The sequence below is a fragment of the Garra rufa genome, chromosome 22 (genome assembly GCF_049309525.1).
Source record: "Garra rufa chromosome 22, GarRuf1.0, whole genome shotgun sequence".
Classification (NCBI taxonomy): domain Eukaryota; kingdom Metazoa; phylum Chordata; class Actinopteri; order Cypriniformes; family Cyprinidae; genus Garra; species Garra rufa.
This window is the reverse complement of record NC_133382.1, coordinates 8,287,060-8,306,497: the sequence shown is the minus strand read 5'-3', so window position 1 is coordinate 8,306,497 and position 19,438 is coordinate 8,287,060. Positions and strand designations below refer to the sequence as shown.

Sequence of the window (19,438 nt, the reverse complement as noted above, 5' to 3'; positions counted from 1 at the left end):
AGGTTTTATTTTTTTTATTTTTATTTTTTGTTTTGTATAAAAGACTGTGCTGTTTTCCTGAATAAAAAATAAAATGGTAATTGCAACTTTTTTCTCACAATTGCAAGTTTGTAACTCCCAGCTGTTATAACTTGTAATTTTGATTATTTCTTGCAATGCTGACTTTTTTCTCACATTTGCGAGTTTATATCTACTAAATCTCTTATATTTGTGATTTTATATATCTCAAATTAGCAATTCTGACTTCTTTTCTCAGAACAGTGAGTAATAAATTTGCAATTTTAAAGTCAAATTCAAAGGGAAAAAAAGATTCTTTTTTCTTAGAATTGCAAATTTATATCTCACAATTCTGACTTTATAACTCGCAACAGCTTGTTATAAAGTCAGAATTGGGAGATATAAACTCACAATTGAGAAAAAAGTCAGTATTGCAAATTTATATCACACAATTCTGAGAAAAAAAAGAGTCAGAATTATGAGATATAAATGCGCAATTGCGAGAAAAAAATCTAAATTTTGAGAAAAAGTTGCAATTATCTTGTATTTTTGTTTTGTTCTGTTCTGTTCTGTTTTTGTTGTTTTTTGTTTTTGTTTTGTTTTGTATGCAAGTCCTTGCCCGTTTTCCTGAATAAAAAAATAAAAATAAAATAATCTTAAAAATTGCAGGTTTATATTTCACAAATCGGACTTTATAACTTAATAAGTCAGAATTGTGGGATATAAACTTGCAATTGTAAGTAAAAAGTCAGAATTGTGAGAAAAGGTTGTAATTACCTTTTTGTTTGTTCAGTTTTTTTTTGTTGTTGTTGTTGTTTTTTTGTTTTGTTTTGTATACCAGTCCATGCCTGTTTTCCTGAAAAACTAAAAAAAATAAAGGTAATTGCAACTTTTTTTCTCACAATTGTAAATTTGTAACTCCCAGTCGTTAATACTCGCAATTTTGTTTATTTCTTGCAATACTTACTTTTTTTTATCCTTACAGTTGTTTATATTATATTATATTTGTGAGTTTATAGCTATTAAATTTGCAATTCTGACTTCTTTTCTCAGAACTGTGAGAAATAAATTTGCAATTATAAAGTCAAATTCTAAGGGAAAAAAGTTTAAAATATTTTTTGTAGAATTGCAAGTTTATATCTCACAATTCTGACTTTATACCTCGCTAGCTTATTATAAAGTCAGAATTGTGAGATATAAACTCGCAAATGCAAGAAAAGTCTAAACTATGAGAAAAAGTTGTAATTACCTAGTTTTTGTTTTATTTTTTTAATTCAGTGGTGGAAACAGGGTTCCATAGTTTTAAGAATGTGCCCTAAGTAAAACCTTCATTAAAAGGCTGTTTGTATAGAGCATTCCTTATACAAATCAATAGCCTGAAAAACAGTAAATAAAATGTCTTGATCTGTCATTTTCTGTCTCTCAATGCAGGATTTTAGAGCGCTACGTCCAGGACCAGATCCCAGGAGCTAAACTTGTTGTAGAGTCGATCGGGCCGCGGCGGTTTGGCGAGGGTTATGAACAGGAGGACTACTCAAAATCTGACCTGATGGTTTATGCAATCGACCCTCTGACCAACAGAGCTCTCTCAAGACAGGAACTCTTCAAGTAAGTGCTTCCTCTCATCCAACTTACCTGCCCAAACTCTATTTCTGCTCTGCTCTTCTCTCTCTCAATCTCCTGGCCTTTCCCTCAAACCTGCTAGAACCGCTACTTCACACTGGGATATAGATGAGTTTTTGAGCTATACAGTAAATGGAAAGAACTGCTTTATATTATTTAGATGGAGTAATGCAAAAATGCAGAGCGCTACACATCTCAAAAATGTCAAACCAAGAATGTTGTTGGTGCATGAAGTAGACATGATTTGGATTTGAAAAATCCAACCTGAGCAGAAAAAAAAAACAGCCTGAACTGTGTCCCAAAATTGTGATTGTCATTGCTGTGAATAGAAATATGAGTCACTTTTACCGTCTAAAGATGCATGTTGGATTTCTTGGCTTGCTTTCAGCTAAACATCAGCTTTCATTTGTTATTTATATTTGTATTTTATTTCCATTCATTTGTAAAGTATTTAATTCACTGGACAAAAAGGGTTAAAGGGATAATTCACTTAAAAATTTAAATTCTGTCATTAATTACTCACCCTCATGTCATTTTAAACCTGGTAAGACCTTTGTTCATATTCAGAACACAAATAAAGATATTTTTGATGAAATCCAAGAGCTTTCTGAACCTACATAGACAGCACCAAAATTGACATGTTCAAGGCCCAGAAAGGTAGTAAGGACATTGTTAATATAGTCTATGGTTCAACCGTAATGTCATGAAGCTACAAGAATTTCACACATTTTTATATAAACACTTAGTGTGCTATAACTTTACTCATAGCATTATTTAAGATACCACGTTCCCCTAGCCATTAGTTAGTGTTATTCATAGTCTATTTTTTGTTTACCCATTTTTCACCCAAGCAGCATGATAAAGCTGATGGAGTGTATGTTTATGTTTGTTTAGACATATTCTCATTTTTCATAAAATGAGACTTGTGGTTAAATCTGTAGCCAGATTGTCTGTTTTGTCACAGTAATTAGCCTGCTCAGACAGCACGGTTTCTAATGCTTGTACGGGCATATCATGAATTGTAGGCTGCCATATGTGCTTTCAAACTCGTTAGCTCTAATATAGACAACATTCAGTCTTTTGTTTTATTCAACTGTCAGCAGGGTGAATGCTACTTAGAAACTTTGCTTTATAGTAGCCAATGTAAGTATAAAATCAGCACATTACGTTTACATTACACTAAAAAGTAAGAAGGCACATTTTATACTTTATTATAAAAGTTTGGCTCATGAATTTTAATTCATTCGCTCGGTTGTTCACTGGCTGGAAGGCAAGTGAGATCTTTATTGCTAGATTTATGTGGCTTGCACTGCAGAACTAGTCAAATAGCATATGGAAGGCCACATATGTGACTGTTCCTGTGGTTTTTACAGGTTTTTAGATGGGAAGTTATTGGACATCAACAAGGAGTTCCAGCCCTATCTAGGTCGCGGAGGACGCATTCTGGAAATCCGCACGCCGGATGTGGTGGAGAGCGTTAAGAAGGCGGTTCAGTCTGTTGGATACACTGAAGGAGCCCTGCTGGCCCTGGCCGTCATCATCATCATGTGCTGTATCCCAGCCATTCTCATCGTCATCATCACCTACCGACAGTAAGTGTCGCCACTATAGTCCAGTGGACCTTAAAGGAGAAATTCACTTCCAGAACAAAATTTTTCTTTCTTCGGTTGTAAAGAAATTGTTTCTTGAGGTCTTCAGGAATGTTCTCCATATAGTTGACTTCTGTGGTGCACGTGAGTTTAAACTTCCAAATTGCAGTTTAAATGCAGCTTCAAAGGGCTCTAAACGATCCCAACCAAGGAAGAAGGGTCTTATCTAACAAAACAATTGGTCATTTTCATAAAACATTAATATTTGCAGCTAACGATTATTTTTATTGCCGACTAATCTATCGATAATTTTTCTGATTAGTCGACTATCTATTGATTATTTTTCAGTTAATCTATTTATTTTTTGTAACAGTTAATGAATTCTTTAGTTAAACTATCAATAAATAATAACTTTAACTTCTGCTATTAATCTTGTATTAATATTGTATTCAAACATTCTCATAATTAACACTTTACAAAAATAAATAATAACAACAAAGAAAGAAAGAAAATAACAATAAAGAAAAATAATAAGAAAAGAGAAAAAGAAATAACAATAAATAATTAATAAAAATGAAAGAAAATAACAATAAATAAAAAAAATAAGAAGAGAGAAAAAGTTAAATAATAACAATAAATTGATAAAAAAAGAAAAAGAAAGCACAGAGACAAGAAAGAAAGAATTACAGGGCAGTGATACAATAAAATAAATAGAAATGCACATTATGGCTGCATTCACAGTTACTGTTTGGGACTGACAGCAGTAGCTTACAGGTGAGAGACTTAAAAATGTTTTATTTATTCAGCAGATTAAAACATCTGCTTAAATACATATCTGTATGTAGGGCTGGGCGATAATTCGATAACGATAATTATCACGATATAGTTTTTTTTTTTTTTTTTTTTCGATAAAACGATAATGACAGTTTGATAAGCGCTATAATGTTTACGCACTATGCGTAACGCTGCGCAGGCATTTTGCTGCCCGCACTTCCGGATGCCGCACGCAGTAATTAGTTTACAGCCACATGGCTCTACAGTGCGACCATTTCACTCGCATTTGCGACTAAAAATTAGTACGTGCGACTGTAAAAAAAAATATTTAGGGGCACCATGTGCGACTGACCCCATCAGCATATTTGTGTTTGCGTTGAGGGGAGCTTCAAAGGTTTCTACGTGTTTTTGCAACGTTGAGTAATGCATCACAGACATATCTCACCAATCCTTTCATAAATAAAGTGTAGAGAGAGTGTATATAAGAGACTGATTGTGCAGTAAAGAGACCGTCGTTGTTTATAATAGAGCTTTGTGATATCGCGAACTAAGATGAGTGACAGCTTTTAATAATTTTTAAGGGAGTTTGTAAATTAGATATTGATCTGATACAGCAGTTAAATAAACAAGAAGTTATTATTAAGTGACTTACATTGTCTGACTACAATTTTGCTCTATTTCATTGTCAAAAGTAATCTGAAACAAGTCACAACTGCGCGCATCTCCATTCAAACACAGCGGTGTTTCGTTTATGAATGAAACGTGCGTTTTTAAATGAATCTAGTGAAATGATTCAATTTCCCATTCATAAAGAGAGTCACTTGCTTTATTCCCAAGTGAACCATCCGTTCGAACGAATCAAATGAATGATATGATTCAGTAATTAAATCAGTGTCTTACCGCCACCTGCTGGCAGATCTGTTCAGTTATTTTAATCTTTAATATTTCTGTATTCAAAATGTTTTATTTAAAACATTAATCTCAACATGAATTTATGATCATTTTGATTGCACTCATGTCACCTCTGAGCCTCATTAAACATATGAAAAGGTAAAAACAAAGGTAAAAAACAAAATTCCCCTGTAAATCACTTTGAGGAGTCAAATATCACATCGTAATAGGAAGGCAAAACATTTTTATCAGAGTTTTGATTATTGTTTAGAATGTGCTCCTAAATTTTTTAGGTTGGCAAGAAAAGTAAGCGTAGAGCCCTGAGCCATTATTTTTTTATTTATATTTATATTTTTTTATTTATACAAAATGTTTTGTCTATTCTTATTTTTGTTGAATGATAAATATAATTAAAAATCACTGTGCATTTACAGTCAGAGCTTGTGTTGTATCATATTACAGTTCTTATTTTTTTATAAAAACATTTTATATATATTCTATTAATATTAATAATATTGTATTCTATTGATGTTGATTTTACTAGTAATATTCTAATCTGTATTCTTTCCCTTAATTGATCATTGTTTGGAAAGTATTTGTCATGTTCTGACAATAAGCCATAAATAATAATTAACTGTCTAGTTTTTCTTTCATTCAGGAGTAAAAATCTGCCTTTAAAATGGATAGATATAAAGATTTGACATTTATCATGATAATTATCGATATCGACTGATATGAAAAAAAATATTGTGATCATTTTTTTTTGCCATATCGCCCAGCCCTATCTGTATGAATGAACCAACCCAATCTCATGAAAAGTGCATATAAATAGTATGCCAAATAAAAACAAAAACTTGTGGTATTGATACACAAAACTAGACTTTGACATGTATGTGCTTCGTGCTGAAGTCACAAACGCATTCAGGACACTAGAGCGACAGAATCAAAAATGGTGTTATAATACCGGGCAGTTTCATCACAGTTGACAGGCCGTTTTTAAATAGATGAGCCCAGTCGAGGCTTGTCCAATCCATCACACAGTTAAACAACTAACAATGACTTTAAATGCTTTGTTGTTAAATGCATTAAATGTTAAATGCTTTGTTGTTGCTTGAGTGCAGAGAGCGCTCAGAGCTCAAACGATCACACCCACGGCACTGACAGCAGCTTCAGTGGATCTTAAGACGAACGCGAATCGTTTCTTCTTCTCCGTCTCTGTGGGTGAATTAAACCCATCATGATTATTTAGTATAACTCCATTAGTGCTGGGCCGTTATCGGCGTTAACGTGCTGCGTTAACGTGAGACTCTTATCGGGCGATAAAAAAAATATCGCAGTTAATCTATTCTCAAAGTTGGGTTGGGAGCTGGGTCTATACTACGCAAGCTATGATGACTTTAACCTTGATATTTTAGCCCGGATGTATACCTAGCCGAATTGCACTGTAGGGGGCGAGAACGAGTCTTCGAACCTGTGCGTATGCCTACTGTGAAATTACCACATCGAACGAGACGTGCTAACATGGATGCAGCTATGAAGCCGCGGGGTTTGCTTTAGGGCAGGGGCGTTGCTAGACCCTTTTTACTGGTGCACGTGCGTAAGTTATAATTTACTTTGATAATCCCGAAATAAAGACATTAAACTATATGCAACAACTGAATTGACGCTTCTAAAAGCAACGCAGTTTAACCGAAGACTATGCACGCAGATATCCATGCCCATGCGCGTCTGTGTATTTAACTGCAACGCGCACGTCGAACAGCCTTTTACGCAGAAGTACATGCAGTGTAGGAATAGTTGGTTACACAAGTTTGTATAGTTAATTGTGTTGTAAATGCAATTGTCAAGTAGTTTGTGATGCATTTTGGAAACAGGAGATGAGCCCCTGGTCTAATGCGCCACCTGGCTTGAGAATTCAAATTAGCCATTTTAATCTAGATTAATCTAGATTAATTCCAAGATTACAGTGAGATTAATCTAGATTTAAAAAATGTATCTATGCCCACCACTAATATATATATACAGTCAAGCCCGAAATTATTCATACCCCTGGCAAATTCTGACTTAAAGTTACTTTTATTCAAGTTTTTTTTTGACCGGAAATGACACAGGCTTCTCCCAAAAGATAATAAGATGATGTACAAGAGGCATCATTGTGGAAAAAAATATTTCTCAGCTTTTATTTACATTTGAACAAAAAGTGGCATGTCCAAAATTATTTATACCCTTTTCAAACTGTCACAGTCTATGGGAAAATCCAAAGTTCTATACCATTCCAAATAGTTCAAGCTGTTCTGAAGCATCCTAATTATCCTGATTTATTGGAAACAGCTGTTTTAATCAACTCAACAGGTGAAAAACAGAAGCTCTCTGCTGTTGGTTTGTGGACAGTCATGGCTAAGACAAATTAGCTCTCGAGGACCTGCGGCTGTGCATTGTGGCTGCTCACAAGTCAGGAAAGGGCTATAAGACCATATCTAAATGTTTTCCGCACTGTGAAAATTCTCAGAGGACGTGGTTGGAAGCCAAAAGTGACACCTGTGCTGGCCGGGAGGATGGTGAGAGAGGTAAAAAAGAATCCAAGGATCACCACCAAGGCCATCCTGATGAATGTGGGCTCTGCTGGTGGCAACATCTCAAGACAGACAGTCCAACGGACACTGCACACCGCTGGGTTCCACGGACGCAGACCAAGGAGGACACCACTTCTCCAGATAAGGCACACAAAAGCCCACTTGGCCTTTGCAAATGCTCATCTGGACGAGGAAGAAGATTTCTGGTCTTCTGTTTTATGGACAGATAAAACAAAAATTGAATTGTTTGGCCACAATGATGTAGCCTTCATTTGGTGTACAAAAGGAGAAGCCTTCAACCCTAAGAACACCATCCCCACTGTCAAACATGGTGGTGGGAACCTAATGTTTTGGGTGTGTTTTAATAATTTTTCAATATTTTTTCCACAATGATGCCTCTTGTACATCGTCTTATAATCTTCTGGGAGACGTCTGTGTCATTTCTAAAAAAAAAAAAAAAAAAACTTGCTGGTTGTAACTTTAAGTCAGAATTTGCCAGAGGTATGATTAATTTCGGGCTTGACTGTATATGCAGTTCTGATGGTTGTATGATAATAAAATGATCTATTAATGCAACTTTATGAAGTGATGTTGCCATACTCGCCTTTACCTTCTGCTCCAGTGTCTTGTGTTGTGTTTAACATGGCAGAAAAACAGTCTCAAGTAGGGATAACTGTAGGCTCGCGCAATGGGGTGGCTAAAGCATTCCACACGTCAACGCATTCCATGCTAATCTGCGTATTTTCATAATCAACGTAATCAATGACATAGATGAATCGCTGCAGCTCTAATTTGTACACATTTTAAACACAAATGCTCATCTTGTCTAGCTCTGCGTTGTGTTGCGTTGCGCATTCGTTCTGTGTAAACCTCCAGAAATGTGTACAATATGGGACCTTTAATACAGTTAGGGTATGTTGAAAAACTTCCATCTCATTTTCTCCTCCAACTTCAAAACCATCCTACATCACTGCAGAAGTACTGACCCAGTGTTTACAAAGTGAACGTGCAAAGAAGGTCAAATGCCCTTTAATATATAAAAAAAGATTTTGAAGTTGGATGAGAAAATTAGATGGTAGTTTTTCAACCTACCTTAACTGTCTTAAAGGTCCCATATTGTACACATTTCTGGAGGTTTATTTTAGTTGTTGATGTCCTTAAGAATATATATTTGCGGTATAAGTGCCAAAATCCATCTCAATATATTTTTACAGCTCCTTTTTTAGGAGCTCTGTCAAGAACAGGTCGATTTTGGCCCATCTAATTAATATTCATGAGCCTCTCTTCTGATTGGCCTGTTGTTTTCTGAGTGACGCACAGCCAGGCCAACCACAAGTGACTATGGTCATCTAGCCTTAGCCCAGAGCCATAGAGAGAGCCTAGCCTGCTGATACTCAACAGGATATTTCAGAACGATCAATAATGTTTTTTTTTTCTTTTTCAAACACTGAATGCAGTAAGTTACGTAACTGTTGCTTTAGTAAAGCCCTTTTCACAATGCGCGCTGATTCCTGAAAATTACGGGAACGAGCGCTGTGTGAACAAAAGCCAGAACCATAAAGGCAGTGTTGTAGTGATAATGCACGTTACCCTGCGACTCTTCACGACGAAAAAATACGTGCAAAGTGGAATGAAGCAGCGATCAGCACTGAAGCACAGATTGTTCATCAGGTTAGTTTAAGTTTAGTGAAATGTACGTGTCGCATTACATCTCACATCCAAATGTCACATGCCTTTATGTGTTGTGTGTAAAGCATGCACAGATTCCGGAAAACAACTGTGAATGAACCAAATTAAACAATTCCGGAACAAATCATGGGACACATTAGCCGTGTATTTTCCGGAATGGCTGTGTGAAAGAGGCTGAAGTTGACGTGCCGCTGGTCTCTTATATTAACGTTGTTTGGAAGATTATGCAATGATGTAGTTTCGACATCTATGACTGAACAGGGTTTTCTCGACTTGTTTCCGTGTTGTTGTTGCTTAGCAATGGAATGGACGCGATGTTGTCTTTGGGTTTAACAAAAGGAGGGTGGGACGGTGGTTGGTTCTAGACGTTGTGACTGAAGGCGGTGACTGCGTAGATCGGACGTCACATTTTTACGGAAGTCACAGCGGCTCGTGAAAAGGAACAGCTACTTTAAGCAGGCTGTGTGCAGTTTACTGTGGACTGACTGTTTTGAAACTCATATGGTAGTTACATAACCCCTAGACCTCAGTTATAATGAAAAAAGCCAGGAAATTTCGATTTTGACAATATGGGACCTTCAAACTGGAGTTCACAGAGTGCGCATTCACATAGCAGAGCTCGACAAGACGAGCATTTGAGGTTAAAAAATATATAAATTGTACATTTTTTTAGAAAATAACCATTTGTTATACTAGATAAGACCCTTCTTCCTCGAATGGGATTGTTTAGAGCCCTTTGAAGCTGCATTTAAACTGCATTTTGTAAGTTCAAACTCGTGGGCACCATAGAAGTCAATTATATGGAGCACATTCCTGAGATGTTTTCCTCAAGAAACATAATTTCTTTACGACTAAAGAAAGAAAGACATGAACATCTTGGAACGTGAATTTTTGTTCTGGAAGTGAACTTCTTTAAGGCGAGACACTACAGGTGAATAGGGTAAAATTTTTAACTAGCAGATATCACCATGAAACTTTCTCAGTTGATTACCTACATTAAGATGAGAAAAAAATGTATTACAATGTTTTTGTAATTTTATGTTTAAATATGCAAATTAGGCATTATCTAAGTAAATATGCGCTAATTTGCCTATATTTTAAAAAACGAAATCTCAGAATTGGATAAAGCCAGGTTCAAAATTCTTTTTTCATTGTGTTCACATATTAGATGGGAAAAAAATTACAGAGGGATTTATGGATATCCACTTTTGTTATCCTGTAAATCAGAATATACTGTCAATAGCCTTAAAAAATGTATTTTCGCCATGTTTTTTGGAATAAAATGTTATATAAATCAGGCTAGGAATAATATATTTACAAATCCCTCTGTAATAGTCTTCATAATATTACTAGGTACAAGACTGGAAAGTTTGGTGTATATAGGTGCTACTGAAGTGGAGATTTCGGACTTGGAGTATGAGAGAAAAGTCATTTTGAGAAAATGGGCTTTAAAGATTTATATTGTAAAAATTCCACACATTTTTATATGAAAACATTGCTAACAAGCAAAACAACTGGCCAAGTAATTATTTATAACAATGTAAACTGAATAAAACAACATTGCCAAATAAGACCTTCAACTAACCACAGAGAACGACAAATACATGAACAAGCAGCCACTGTTGTGTAGAGTGCACTTTATTTATAGATTGGCTTATATCTAAACCACCCTGGGTTCCCATCGACAGCTTACGTTCAGATGCGCTTCCCGAGGGAATTTCACCATGTAATCCATTACTAATTTTCATTTTCCCCCTTGCAAGTGACAACTGCTGTACTCTTTTCGATGATTGACGCGAAGTTATTTTCATTCATTCACTCAAAAGATACCGCGGAAAGCTAAACCAAACAAGGAAGCGTCAAAGCATACCATGTGACGATTCTGAACGAATCACGTTGTCAGAAATTATCTTCAGCCAATGAGATTGCGCATTTAGAGTTAAATCCCCTCTTTTACTTTCACGATTGGTTGCTGATAAAAAGGAAATAACCATATTTGGATCCGACAGCATTGCACAGAAGAAAGAGAGCTTTCCAGCAGTGTACGTGATGACTGGGTACAGACAGAGATCGTGGAGCAGCATGTTGATTTAGAACGCCAACTTGTGTTGAATTTATGAGAAATCTACAGACGCAAACAGACAAAGTGCAGTAAAATAAAGACCTAAATGTGTATTTCGGACTTTTTTTCACCACAAGTCTAAAAGAAGACATGTTATTGAAGACAAATATCCAAAAATCTCAAAATTGACCAATAAAAAAAAACCGATGTTTTTGCCTGCCGTGTCTCGCCTTAATGCTCATATGGGTTTGATTCGTTGAATCATTCATTCAGATGATTTGTTCAAAACAGCTGATTCCTTTATAGAAACAAATCAATCAACTGTTTTTGTGAATGTATTGCATTGAATAATTGATAGATTAATTCAGAAATTAAATATCGCAGTGTTGCTCCAGCTTTGTTTGGAACTACAGTATTTGTTGAGTAGAATCAATAAGACATTTGCTCATACACTCCCACACCAATATTTCAGAAGACGGCATTCTTGCTTCATCTGTTGAGATTCTATGGATATTTTCCAATAAGTTTTTTACCAGAAGTGTTATGTCACAGTGTTGCTTTTAAGCCCTGTGTGGGAATGAGATTGAATCAGTGGGAAGACTAGTCAGACTGCAGATTTTTCCACTTAGCAACTAAATAAACAAATAAATAAATACATGTAAAAGTCATTAATTTTAAAACATCCTGTTAAGCAGGCAGCTTCCCTCTGCTGGGATTTCAGAGGAACGTACACGCTTCCACATACACGCTTTCTTTTCACAATGGTAACACCTTTGAGAGCTGTCTGCTCTTGTGTTTATTCAGTGTGAAAGAAGATTAATTAAGGCCATGAGAAGTAAATATGAGAAACTGTCTGCAGTTAAGGGCTGAGTTTTACATGTGGTGCCAACCGAGCCAGTGCCATATGGCAGACCTGATGATGGGAACTCAGGAATAAAATAACATGATTTGTGCTAGAGATATGAGGATTATTCTGGAATCACTGAGGGTTTAGTTTGGGATGAAGATAATTTATACTTATAGGGAATAGAGAGCAGATTTATATGTTTTTTTCTGTCTGGAATCAAATGCATATTTTTGCCTTTACTGATTCTGTTAGTGCTATGCAGTAAATCCATGTTGTTATGAGTCATTGTCTAATATACTTTTTCTTTTCTCTTTACAACACACCAACTTCAGATTCAAAGAGTAAGTACTATATTAAGACATGCATGTGTAATGATATATTGGTTATAGATCTCAACCATTTCCTTCTCTTGACCATTACTTACTTCAGTGGTTCTCAAATGGTCCAGATTTTACAGTGTAGATCAAGTAGTAACCCAACAGTACCAAAATAATAGTCATAAAAAAGTCAATGATACAACAATGTAAATCAACAATAGTGAAAATCTCTTGAATTTGAATGTTTATGGTTTAAACAGCCAAATCACAGGACAAAATACATTGTTGGCACTTATGATGTCTTACCTCGTTGGTAGCATCTTCATGTATTTTGCATAGTTTTGTTTGTTTACCTGTCCATGTTGGCATTTGCTGAAATATGACTGGCTTTTACCAAGTTAAGTGACAGATAAATTTGAGCCAAGTACCATTTGATTTGACATGCAACCTCTGGCGTCAAAAACAAAAATGTGAGAAGCAGTTTCCTCTTTAGAAATGTCCATTTTGCACTCTGAACTATGAAAGATTAGTTGGTTAGTTGCAATGATTATTATTTCATTTTATTCATGCCATTTTTTCTCTTGCTGTCTGCAACCCACCAGTTGAGAACCACTGATCTAATTTGTTGTATCTGAGAAACTCCAAAATAGCTACATGTCCAGGGAAAGATGAAAGCTTGTTGATTTCCCAGGACCAGAACAAAAGTGCTTAGAACACAACTTATGTAAAGAATAGCTTTTGTTCCCTACGCTGTCAGATCCCTTGAGGATATAAAGCTGATTCCAACATGCTTGTAAAGAAGCACCTTTGAAAGAAAAGATCAAAACCGAATTATTCAAAAACATTAGATGGGTTTCTTTAAAGCATGCTATGAAATTACAAACTCAAACCACTTCACAGGCACCCATTACATAACCATAATCATCAAACTCTCAAATATTACCTTAGAATACAATAAAAAAAAAATGCAATAAAGCAAATTATATGCTTTCAAAATTTAGTTTCTGTAAATATATTGTTTTTGGACCCCAAATGTTTTTGATCAGTGAGTGCATGTATAATTTATGAATCTTTCATAATATGCTTAACTTGTTGACTTTATAATCTAAAGACGACAGGCAGAGTGTGCAAAAACAGCCAGGATCCAAATGGCGCTTCCCACTGGCAAATCCGGAGGTGCTGCCACCAACAACCTGTATGAAGAACTCGGCGACAGCACCATGTAAGTTTTATACTTTTTACTTGTCAATGTCTTAAAACACTGACTGATACAGAATATTAATATGTAAAAGGTTTTGCAAGATATATTTACTTGAAGTAAGATTGCACAAGTCTATTCATGTCTATATTTATAACCACATTGGCATTTATATTTCTTGTTTAATTAATAAATCTAATGAAATTTAGTGAGTTGTATGATTGGAGCAAGAACCCTTTTTTGTGGCAGTCGCTTCCATTTATTCTGTTACCTGTGTCAGGATTTTTGACATGTTAGGGGTAATGCAAAATTACAGGCCTTTCTCTAAAAAGATTGCCAGTTTGATCCCAGGTTGAGGTGATCACCAAACACTTTTGCTACCCTCAGGGTATGGTCCCAAGCTCACAAGGTTTCAAAGTAAAAAGCAGTGACAACACACAGCTTCCTGTCCCATTTGGTGTCTTCATTTTATAGCAGGGTACAGGAAAGTTTTTTTGAAATATCAAAGATCCACTTTTATCAGGAATGGGCTAATAATCATCTAACCTAAATTTGATGAAGACTGGACTAATTTATATTAGAATTTGCAGTTACCCCTGTGGCATATAGTAGCAATAGCAATTAAAAATCAGAGCATTGCCAAGATACAATCTGAAATCCTATGTGGCTTTCTCATTTCCATATTCATATTATGTTACATCCTAATGGTTTCAGGTATATCAAAAAGTGTTTTGTTGTTGTTTGCAGTAATTTTTCAATAACTTTTGACACAAAAACTGTCATGATAGAAAACAATATATCTTCTATGAGTATGCCGAATTTTCACCATACAATTTTAGGGCCTTCCATATACTCCCTGTGGGAGGAAGGACAAGTAGAAAACCAACTGATATAATAGATTTCCAGACAGCTTCAGTGCATAGCTCCTAATTTAGTTTTATAACACATTTTCTACCCTCTTTCTGACCCTTAAAATTAAACTGGCTTATTTTCCACTGCAACCTTTATCTTATCATAATGATCGTTACCAATTGCAATAACTTTATCTGTCCTACTTCTGTCCTAATCATGACTGAACAGGTTAAGTTTCTCAACAATGAAGTTTAAATGTGGACATGTTTTAATGTGCAAATTGTTGTGATTTCACATATTATTTCAAAAGATCAAGTAAAGTTATTCATTATCTTTAAACTGATTTCTCTGAAATGGTTGCGTCTAATTTTAGGCAGGTTTCTTTTTTAAAGGACTGGCACCTACCCATTAACCTTTATTACACTTAACTGCTTTTTTAACATCTTGCCAATTTCAAGACATTTGTCTTTTCCTCCTGTCTCTCTTTCTCATTTCTTGGATATCAGATCTAAGTAAGTAGGCAGTCATCTGTGTTTCAACTAGTAGACAATTACCCAAGTAGTTTCAAGTAGATGATATAAGTAAAGTATAGTTGTATTTGTGATTGGGCTGTGATGATGAATCAATGATAAATCAATGCATCACGATTAGGGGATTGATTCTGAGATTTTCTGAATGCATCACATTTCTCTCTGGAATCGATTCTAAGTATAGGTTTTAACAGCAGATGACGCACTAGTCTAGATTTTAACCACATCAAATGCTTGCGAAGAAGAGTGCTAAAGAGCGCTTGCGCATTTGGCTGAGTCATGTAATTGCACCTCAAAAACAAGTGTAGCTGTTTCTAAAGCATGCAGTGTCATCTGCAATCAAAAACTAAGCTCCGAATTGATTTGAGAAAGAATCGCGATGCATTCAGAAAATCTCAGAATCTTTTTCAGAAGCTTTGATTTATTTCCCAGCCCTGGTTTCTCAGAAAGATGTTGAATATCCTTTCCTTCCAATTGCTTAGCACTGTTATCAGTTGCCTTGCTCTTGATCAGTATTGATATTAGCTTGGCACTGTTAGTGCTGTTCAGTGAAAACTTGTTTTGGATGTTTGCCTAGGTTTTGGTTAGCATTTTGTACTTAGTAGTGCAGTCAATCCATGCAAGTTTTTATTTCATAGCTGGCTTCCCTCCTACTTCCCCATCTATCTTGCTGTTCACGTCCTCTGTTAAGTCGATCTTTGTCTTTTTTTGTGGTTATGCTGAAAGCAGGACTAAAAGGTGCGTTCTGCAGGATGGCGATCGGCAGCGTCTCATAAGCTCATTTGCTTCCCGTGCCATCGCTGCTCACAAGCTGTCCACCGCTAACGGAACCCTGTTCAACAGCTTGCCTAAGTCAGAAAGCAACATTACCTTCCTTTCTGATGACAACCCCCTTACAACAACCAACCCCCTGTACCATGATGACTTCACCCTCAGCAGCCCTGAGCACCAAAATCAGAGATACCACCTGGGCACATTTTCACCTAACATGAGAGATCTGAGAAAGTCCATCCTGCGCTTCCCATCTACAGGTTCAGGACACGCCTGGACTTTACCTACTAGGTTGCACAAGTGGGAGAACAATGAAGCCCTACACAGTAAGAGGGTGGCGATGGATCCAGTTCAGTGGGAGCTGCAACTTCTTAAGTCTGACCTTAAGGACAGTAAGGAGATGATTGATGGGTTCGATGGGTTTGTGGACGAAGATCCAGAACCCAAATTGACAGTAAGAGAGCAGGCACGGCAGTTTGAGCAGCAGGCCTTGCAGGACAGGCAGAGACAAGGCCAGGATTCTCGTGGGTCACTCTCTTCCGAAATTATTCTCTCTGTTTTTGAGACCCCACAATCTTCAGCCATGGGACATAACAGCAGACCCCCAGCAATAATCATTACCCAGAGTGATGGAACACCTCCGCCCAGTCACAAGCCCACTCCACCGGTGCTGCGGAAGTTCAGCAGAATGACTTCCTATCCTGATGTGGAGTCTTACGAGGTCAATGTGGAGATTATTCCAGACCCACCAGATGTACCTGCTCCACCACCCCCACCACCTCCACCTCCCTCCAGTCCCCCACCTCCTCCACCTCCTTCTAGTCCCCCACCCCAAATTATTCCTGTCCCTCCATCCCCACCTCCTCCTCCTCCCCATCCAACCCCTCCACCTCCTCCCCCTCTCCCCCCTCCCTTATCACCATCCTTGTCCCGTCCCATGCCTCCTTCTCCATTTGTCCTTCCTCCTCTTCCCCCGGTCACATCCCTCCGACCCGTTTCCTTACGCCCCGCACCACCTCCGCCGCCGTCCGAGCCGGAGCCTCCCAAGAGGGAACTCAAAGGGATCCTTAAGAACATCCAGAACATAGCAGACATAGAGAAATCTGTTGCCAACATGTACAGTCAAATAGATAAAAAACAGCGCCCGCCAAAGATTGCCCCCAAACCACAAGTGTCCATCGAACCAGAGGCTGATGTGTCAGAGGCGCAGCCTGTACAAGAAACACCACCACCAGAGCCCAATGCAAACATGAACTCACTAGTGGAGGAGCTGGAGAAACGCTTTCCTTCTCAGTCCACTATCCTGTGACATTCTCTTTGTCCATGTTGCTATTACTTTCTTAGAGGTGGTTTACACAGGATGCATTCTAGCATTACAACACTGCCAGAACACAGGAGAAATGACAGTAGACAAGGCATTCCTGTAGCTCAGGAGAGTAGAGTATGGCACCAGCAACAACAGCACAAGAATGTGTCCTGTGTGAACGGGCCCTTAATAGGCTTTTGCACCAGAGGAACCTTTTCATAGCTCCTAAAACTATTGGCAGAAGTACCCACTTTTTCAGCATGTTCACACTGCAGGAAATAGGAATGGTTTAAGTTCTATGAGCTCTGTTTGGGACTAAATTAGCTCCAGAGTCTAAAATAGTTCTACCAGTGACATAAGTGTAAGCTAATTGGCCAAACCCACACAAAACATCAGCTACCCGGCATTTAAAAAAAAAAAAGCACCTATAAAGGGACCGTTTTCCTAGTTGCATTCACACCGGCAGCAGAAACTCTGAAGCGTCTGACATGGACGTCTTCATTAACGGCATTTACAAACCTCAGCTACCGGTGAATGGAGGATGCCTTTATCTGAGCAGTTTTCGATGTGTGCTGTGGGTTTCGTGATAACAGAAATGGAATGTAAAATGCAAAATTTATGTGACTGAAAGAGCATGAAAATCTGACAATCTCCTATGACAACTTGCAGTATTACATGTCATCAAGACATGTAAAGAACACAACACTGTGGACAACAGTTCATGTGTAATATATGTTTACATAGTTTTTTAAAAAATGCTGGGTAGCCAGTGTTTCCTATGCATTTGGCCAATCAGCAGACACTTATGTCAGTAGTAATTCCTATAGAACTGTTTAGGACCCTATGCAGAAGTATGAGCTAATTTAGTTCCCCCAAAAAGAGTTCCTAGAACTAAATATGTTCCTAGTTCCTGCAATGCGAACACACCAAAAAACGGGTAGTTTTGCCAATAGTTCTAGGAACTATAAAAAATGTATTCTCCAATGCAAAAGCCCCTTATCACTAGATTTTTGTCATCTTTTTGTTTTATCATTGTGTTTCATCTTACTGTGTAACAAAATCAAGTGTTTGTGCTTTTACAGTTTTTGTATTTTTAATAAGTTTTGCAAGAGTGTTTTATTATTTAGTCGAGTTAAACCGTTTATACAGCCATTTTATTGTATCCCTTCAAACTGTTTTAGTACACGAAACACTACTACTTATTTATAGAAATTATCTTATTCATATCCCCTAATGTTGGGTTGTATGTTACTGTCACTGGATGGGATAAATGTCCTCTATAAAGCTTTTCTCTGGGGTACAATGCATGAGCTTACCACTCATTTTTCTTTCTTTCTTTTTTTCTTTTTGTGTTAATTGTGTTAGCACAACCTCTGTGACCAGCCTCTAGTTTTCACTAACATCTAGCACAGAATATTCATATAAGCACATCAGTTATGTGAATGTAGACAGTGAATTAATAAAATTGAATGCTTGTAAAAATATCAGATCAGTGCATTAGGCTTTGCAGCGTAGATGCAGCCTGGATGCATCAAGAGTGCCATGTAGCTCAAATACAGTCAAGCCACTGCTTTGATTTTACATGAAGTCAAGTCAAGTCAAGTCAAGATTATTTATACAGCGCTTTTTACAATACAAGTTGTGTCAAAGCAACCTTACAGTATTAAAATAATAAAATAAAATGTCAATAATAATGCAAGAGTTCCATATTTCAACAAAGTCAAATTGGGGAGGACTCATCTGGTTCCCATGGCCTTGTGCCGGTGGCCATTTAGGGTAGGAGTTCTTTCTTGATCTGTCTCTAGGGCTCATCTAGTTGACACGGTATCCGCTGACATTCGGCTGTAGGTGTTGATCCACCATCTGGTCTAGGTTTGGACTGGATCCGGGGGACTGCAGTGACCATCTGATCTGGGTACGGACTGGATCTGGTGGCTATAGTGACCTGGGAATAAGAAACAAACAGACTAATATTAATGTAGATGCAAGAGTTCCAAGTTGCCACAAAATCAGATTGGAGAGGACTCATCTGGTTTTCGCTGTCTTGCGTCGATGGCCATCTAGGTGATGAGGTCTTCACTGATGATCTGTCTTTGATGTGGTCTCTGCTGACATTCAGGGCTGTAGAGGATATCTCTGGGTGCTGATGGGCACGGACTAGATCCGGGAGACTGCAGTGACCGTCTGATCTGGATACAGGTGGCTACGGTGACCTTGGAATAAGAAGAAAAGATACTAATATTAGCGTAGATGCCATTCTTCTTCTGATGCAACGAGTACATCAGGTGTTATAGGAAGTGTCCCTGGTTCCGGTTGACCTAAATAATGCAGCCTAACAATCCTTTAACGGATTTGGATTATGAAATGTATTAAGTGTAGGCCAGGTTAAAGAGATGGGTCTTTAATCTAGATTTAAACT

General features: G+C 37.2%; 1 protein-coding gene across 1 annotated transcript in view; it reads left to right on the top strand.

Annotated features, from left to right (window-relative positions):
• pcdh15b (protocadherin-related 15b) overlaps positions 1-19,438 on the top strand; it is a 277,431-nt gene that overhangs the window by 242,030 nt on the left and 15,963 nt on the right. Inside the window, exons 26-29 of the mRNA XM_073828840.1 lie at positions 1,429-1,605; positions 2,994-3,212; positions 13,474-13,584; positions 15,672-17,018. Of these exons, the coding sequence (XP_073684941.1) occupies positions 1,429-1,605; positions 2,994-3,212; positions 13,474-13,584; positions 15,672-17,018 (1,854 nt within the window). The remainder of the gene's footprint in view (positions 1-1,428; positions 1,606-2,993; positions 3,213-13,473; positions 13,585-15,671; positions 17,019-19,438) is intronic.